At 37.6% G+C, this 6874-nt stretch overlaps 1 protein-coding gene across 2 annotated transcripts in view; it reads right to left on the bottom strand.

Annotated features, from left to right (window-relative positions):
* Positions 1-6874, bottom strand: part of TTC29 (tetratricopeptide repeat domain 29) — a 118116-nt gene that overhangs the window by 43367 nt on the left and 67875 nt on the right. For both annotated transcript variants that reach the window (XM_017744279.1, XM_017744280.1), the window contains 2 exons: positions 5272-5395; positions 1977-2214 (listed from right to left, as the gene is read on the bottom strand). In XM_017744279.1, coding sequence (XP_017599768.1) covers positions 1977-2214; positions 5272-5395 — 362 coding nt within the window. The remainder of the gene's footprint in view (positions 1-1976; positions 2215-5271; positions 5396-6874) is intronic.

Raw genomic sequence — 6874 nt, 5'->3', positions numbered from 1 at the left:
ATCATAGGATGCACAGACATTCTACTGGAAGGTAGAAAAAAGGCTGTACCTGAAACTCAAAGCCAGCAAATCCTAATATTGAACTGGTGCCAGGTCATGTTTTGCCAGACAAAGATATTAAAAATGTAATGCCAGTACTAACGAGAGATTTGGCACACGAAACATGAGGAATGTTACAGATTGTGCTGACAGTGTGACACTATGTTTTCCTGGATGTAATCTGGGTATCATGAGAGTAAGCTTGGAGCACTAATGAGAAGAATGATATTGAACTGGAAGAGCTGCTAAATATGCAGTAGCCACAGGGTTCCTGGAGTGAACTGGAACTGAAATGAAAACTGCAATACTGGAAGCAACAGAGGGTAAACTAGGCAGAAATACAGAAGGAAGAGAATCTCAGCAGGCAAAACTTGTTTGTGGTACCACACTTGCCAGGACACAAAGGGCTTTTCTAATCATAGTCTGTTTATCCCTGAAGTACAGTTAAAGAGGAGCAGGAATCTCGAGCTTAAAGGGGCACATATAATTTCAGGATATAAATGAGTTTCACAACTGACTGGAAAAAGCGATATATAACAGAAAACCCCTTAAGGTGCAAGAGCTCAAATTCATATTGGAGATACAAAGTTCATTCCATGTCTTTGAGGTTCCTGTGGTTTTTTTGCTGTTGCCATTGTTGATTTTTGTTTGCCTCCTATTTGTATCAGCTACAGATATAAACAGATATAAAATTCTTTATGGATTCTTTTTTTGACCATCTCTGTTGGAATTCTCAGCATTTGCACTACAGGTCTAGACAGGAGACATGCATCCAAATAACTCGGACAGTCAACAAAATCTCTTAGTGTGCTAAATGTTCACTTATTGAGACACAAATCACAAATACAGCCATTGAAAAAGTGCTACCATCACTAGAACTTTCAACAGAATGCTATCTAATTTATCTCTTCAGCCTGCAAATGAATGCCCGTGTTCCATAACTCTCAGTAGCTCCAGTGTTGCCTCTTGTATCCTGACTCCTGTTAAATTGCCAATATCTTCAATTGCCACTTATTTTATATACAAAATTCACCACTGAAGTTTTACTTAATTTTCCACTTCTATGAAAGGGTGAGATACACAAGAAAACAGCAGCCAGGCAGTTCTTTGTCTTTAGGAGTAGGATTACTGAGGGAATAACATGGTAACAGAAGCTCCATATTGTGACCGCCCCAGCTCTCGTTTATTTCCACTGTACTCCAGATTCACACTCTTCACAGGAATGCAGAGGAGGAAGTTTTAAGGTAGAGTAGACTTATACCTCCCCCTTCCTCAGTACAATGCAGTTTACTACTATCAGTACTTGGAGATAATGCATAATTCAGTTTGTCTTGTATCAATGTATTGTACAAGGGAAAAAGAGCAAAGAAGATTTAACCCATGAAGAAGGAGGTCTGCTCCACACAAAGTCCTCCTCTGCTCTTTCTGAGATAAGGAAACATAGTAAAGAAACCAGACTTGGCTTTATTTTTTCCCTTTCTCTCTAACGCCAAGCACAAGGATACAAAAAATAAAGCAGTGTGTTCTTCTGGATTCAGAACTATGTCAAGCAGAAATTGCTTCTCACTTTTAGTATAAGAGATTGTATTTTTGGATGCACTTGAAAAATGTACTGCAAATGAAGATTATTATTATTTTCTTTAAAGATTAAAACAATTATAGTTTGACTAAAACATGTAAATGTGATGTTTTGGCAAGCAGCACTGAAAAAATGTAAGTTACCATCCAGAGCAACTACTACCATCCATTTCTACCTGTTATATTGTATTTTAACTTGTTTAATTCAGCCTCTAAAACAAGCGCACTGAGGAGTAAGCCTAACCTCCATTCTGTACAAGGATTAAACCCAGGAAATAATTTAATAAAACTCTGTAAGAAAAATGACTTAAGTGTTGAGGACAATCCAGCACTGGTGTGTTTCATAAGCACTGCCTTACCGCCTGTGAGAGGGTCAGCGCACACGTCACTTCTGCTCTGCTTCCATGCCAGCAGGCACTGCAGGCTGCGGGGATCTGCTGCTGCCGCGGCTACGTGGCTGTTAAACGCCACCATCAGCTGGTGAGCCCTCGCGATGCCACAGTAACTCTCTGCTTCAGCCACCAAGGGCAAATTGCTTAAAGCTTTCGCTGCCTCAGAGGCCTGACTGAAATATTCGAGAGCTTCATTATAGTTCCCCTGGTAAAGGAGAGAAAAAAAATAATTAAAAACTATTTGTAGTCACCTGTATTTTACCTTGACATTAGAGCCTGCTCCTCTGATGCCTCAGAGATGTGGCAGCCCACAGAATGACTCATGGCAGGACATTAAGCAAATCACTTTCCCTTGCTGTTTTCTAACCTCTAAAATCCAGATAACACTGCTCATGTTTTTCTCAGGAATTGAATGGTTTTTTGGTTATCTCTGTAGAATTTTGAACACACAAATCCAAGTATATCAATGCTAACTATTAATAAAGATTGCAGCCAGACCATTAGAAATTACTCCTATTCTTACATGGCATTCAATATATCTGTGGGAGGAAAGGTCCTAATTTATGGTGGTACTAAATTCTAAAGAATAAATCCTAAAACTGGAAAGAAAGAGGATAATGAAGTGATAGACTTAAAGCACAGAAAAACCCAGAAATTAAAACTTACTCATTTACGGGGGAAGAAAGGGATAACCAAAACCCAGGGGTACTCCTAATCACAAAAAGAGAAACAGTAGGAGAAATGTAACCCAACTGTTGCTGAATAGAAAACTCAAATCATTGATCTCTTTATCCTACCACTGGTGTGGAATTCTGCTGCCTTGATGGCAGAAACTTCCTGACTGAAAACATTTTTAGAGCTGTCTTATCCTTTCACTCTCATCTTGATTTAATAAGATTGAAATTCCCTTCTGCATAGAGACTGGGAGGAGACACTCCAACTGGTACCTGTTTCACTTGAAACCACTTTTTAGGATGAAAATTCCTATAACTGCTAAAATGTTCTTATAATTAAAAAAGGAAAAAAAGAGTAATAGAAATTCCAGTAGTCTTTCAGCTTTGTTTAATACAGCAGAAGAGCAGAATTAGGCCTATGAGGACACAGCAGTGAATAAAGAATGATAAGCTGTAATATAATAAAAAGCAGGAACACCTACCTACCATACTCATGAGAACTATAGCAGGTTAAGTGATGCAATTAGTGAGAGGAATGCAGCAAATCAGACTAAGAAACTTGAAAAAAGTGAAATAAGAAATGACAGAGCATGTCATGCTAACTTCAGAGTGTACATATTAAGTAAGCAACCTGCTTAACAAACTGGGGAAAATGAGACCTAATACTCCTACATAACACAAACCCAGGCGTTTTAGGAAACAAGAAACATCTGGGTAAAACAACCATGACTAGAAAGCAAACTGAGTGTACAGAATTAAAGAAAGACAGTGCTGGTGAGGAATAGTGAGATGAGAGAACTGTAAAGATACAGCAGCAGTATGGACAGAGAAAAGTGAATTTGGTCAAAGTGACTTGCATTTGGAAGAACAGGAAGAGTTATCTCCCTGGTTTACTAAAGGTCCCCAAGGATAGATCTGGATATAAATAAAGATATCTTTAATTTGATGGACAGTACTACTGCAAATTTTATCACTGGGGGATGTACAGAGTTGAATAAAAGGACCCTAATAATGACTTAACTTAGAGAATACTGGTGATGACAGCTGACACCAGCAAGCAGTGATGCAAAAGAGGAAATGTTAATTTACACTCAGTTTTGGTAAACACTGCTGACCTTGCAGAAAAAAAATGGTATAGAAAATAGGGAATTGCAGACATCAAGAATTTTTTATTTATGTTTAAACTAAGTATTTAATATAATTAATAAGATTAAGTTACTGCACTTCTTCCCTTCTATACCACTGCCCCAGCTCAAGGCAGAAAATTCTGAACTGAGAAAGAGAATTTAAAGAATAATCAAATAGAGATTAATTCTTAAAATACCAGTTCTATTGAATTGATTATTAGCAATGGTGGCAGAAGGAATGAAATACAGAAGTAGTTAAATAGAATTTATTAATTATTTTTCAGATTTGGAGAAGAATAATTTGGCACAGTGTCATATCACCCTGCTTTCTGCTAAGTTTCAGATCCATTTTACAGTTACTTCATCAAGTTGTCAAAGACTCAAAAACTTAGTTTTCAATGGGAAATTCAGCATTTATGCTAACAACACATGTAAACAGAAAACTCTCAGGCTAATTTAGAGATTAGAGAATAAAAATATTTTCTACTGCTTATGAAATAAAACCAGGACAAACAGGACAGCAATTTTGGTAGTGGGAGTTCTCTGTAAGAGGAACCCAGAAAAATAAAAGGGCACTTAGGGGTAGTGTAAGTGAAAAGGGGAAAGTACTCTGTTCAATACATTACACACAGAACTTATGACAAAAAAATAGGCAGCAGAAGATAGATAGGGTATTTCCATTTTTATTTTATTCACAGTGGAAGTTTTTCCTAAGTTCCACATTATCCAGCATACAGAACAGATTCTTTTTATTACTTACTGTATCTAAATAATTTCATGTAGCATTTCAGCTCTAAAATAGGTGTTAAAGGACTCAGCAAGAATCTTTCACTTTTGCAGCAATGTCTCTAACCCTTTTGATTTCAAAACCTCAGCAAGAATCTTTCACTTTTGCAGCAATGTCTAACCCTTTTGATTTCAAAACCCAAGTGCTACTGCAGTGAGAGTGGTGACAGAAAAGAAAGTCCTTCCACTACTAACAGACCTTTGACAAACTACTTGCTGCTAGAACCCATTTCATAAATTTGGCTGAGAGAGTGTAGAGAAGAAATGGAGCTAAGATTATAAACAGCTCATTAGCATGCAATGCAGTATATGTTCACGGATAGTGCAATAAAATTTCATTTGCATTAACCAATGACTCTTTATGGGCATATATGGCCCTAATGGTAATTTGGATGCAGATTTTTCACAACGTGGAAAGTTGGTCCTGATATGAATTTGGAGGTTGTTATTCATCTATTTTAGAACAAAGCTCTGTGTGTTAAATATAATGTGAATCTCCCCCCTTTCCCAGAAAATTAAGGAACATTTCATTTAGTCACAGTGACTTCTCCTTTGGTAACTCCTACAAGATGCAACACTGGGATCAAATCCTCCTGCGTCATCTCATACACAAGACCAGACTTTACCAAGAAGTAAAGCAAGTTGTTTGAGATCATTACTACAAACAGTACTTACTCTTTCATTGTGAACTTTTCCAAGTAAGATGTTTGCATCCACCAGGCTTTGGCTAAGATGAGTGCTCTCAGCATCCTTCATAAACTCTCCCAAGTATGTCACAGCTTCATCTGATTTTCCCTGACTGAAGCAAAGGACAGGGACAAAATTAAACATTTACTCAAATATTCAGCTTCTTCAAATGCTGAGGATCTGCCCCCTTGTTCTGAAGTAACTTTACTTTGTGGTGACTCATCCATGACTGGATTTTATTTCCAAATGGCCTCTAGCACTCCCTGTGCTGAGCCCAATGAGACTACTCCACACACAATGTCTGAGGGCAAAACTGGATCCTTTTGGCAAAATAGAACAAAATTTTTTTCAGAATATTGTGCCATATTTAGAGGCCAAGAATGAAAATACAGGTGGATGATTTAACAGGGGTTTTAGACCTTCAGTTTTTAAATTTTTTTTCTACTGAGCTGCTGATAATATTTTCAATTCAGCTGGACCTCACATACTGACAAAATAGGGGAAGGAGGTATGAAGGCTGTTTTTTCAGTAAAGCTTTCTGTCATTCAGAGCTGCCATTTCATGCTCTAGAGTCTGGTGGTGCAGCAGCAGCTCCATAAAAGTGCTGTATCTCAGTTCTTGGGGGGACAGCCTTTCCCTAGAACACAATACTGCCCTTTGGCTGGGTGGATCAAAGGTGGCCAGGGTCACACAGGCAAACCTATAAACTGTGGATTGCAGGTGCCACCCCCAAATCCCAGTACTCAGAGCAACCTGAGGTCACAGCTGCATCTAACTTGAAAATTGGCTAATGTACTTTGACAATAAAATTTGCAGATTTGCCTTTTTTTTTTTAATAAAGCCAGTCATATTAACAATATAAGATCTCAGCAGTGTGACTGCAAGATATAAGACAGACATCTGAGCTTGCTTGTGAATAAGGTACCATGCGCTTTTTTCCTTTAAGGCCAGAGTGTTACTCCAGCTGACCTCAATATTAGCCATGAACTTGAGTCACTAATGTAGGAGCATAGCGTGCTAAATGTCAAGGCACGAAGCAAGACAGAAAATCCAGTCTTAATTAAGGATTTCACAGAAATAGGAGTTTCTGTAAGTGATAAAGTATTGTGATTTATTTTCTCACCATCTTAAGCCACCTTCAAGTTATATTCCTGCAACAAATGACGGCCTGGCATTTACTTACATTACAGTTTTTATTACAAAATATATTAGGGATATGTGCTTTCAAAATCTGGCAGAACTCTGCACTTCCCTGCTTTATGCTATTGGAGTAATTATAACAGCCTGCCATGAAACAGGAAACACAGCAAAGCTTAGCTGCAAATTGACAATATTGCAGTGATTATCTGTATGTGATGAGAGGGCAAGATTGCTGCAAAAGAATGCTAAATCACTGCAAACTAACATTCTTGAAATGTTCAAGTATATGCCACTGTAAAGCTTAGTGGTCAATTAGCAGACTTGGATTTACTAAACTTTCCTAATGTAAATATTTTTTTACTATGAGAATATGAAACATACCGGACTGTAAATATTTGCCAAATGTCAAAAGGCTTCTAAATTTTAGAATTAGAAATACATATTTTTTTAA

The sequence above is a fragment of the Corvus brachyrhynchos genome, unplaced genomic scaffold (genome assembly GCF_000691975.1).
Source record: "Corvus brachyrhynchos isolate BGI_N302 unplaced genomic scaffold, ASM69197v1 scaffold229, whole genome shotgun sequence".
Lineage (NCBI taxonomy): Eukaryota > Metazoa > Chordata > Aves > Passeriformes > Corvidae > Corvus > Corvus brachyrhynchos.
Note: the sequence above shows the minus strand (reverse complement) of the source record. Positions and strands in the feature narration are given on the sequence as shown.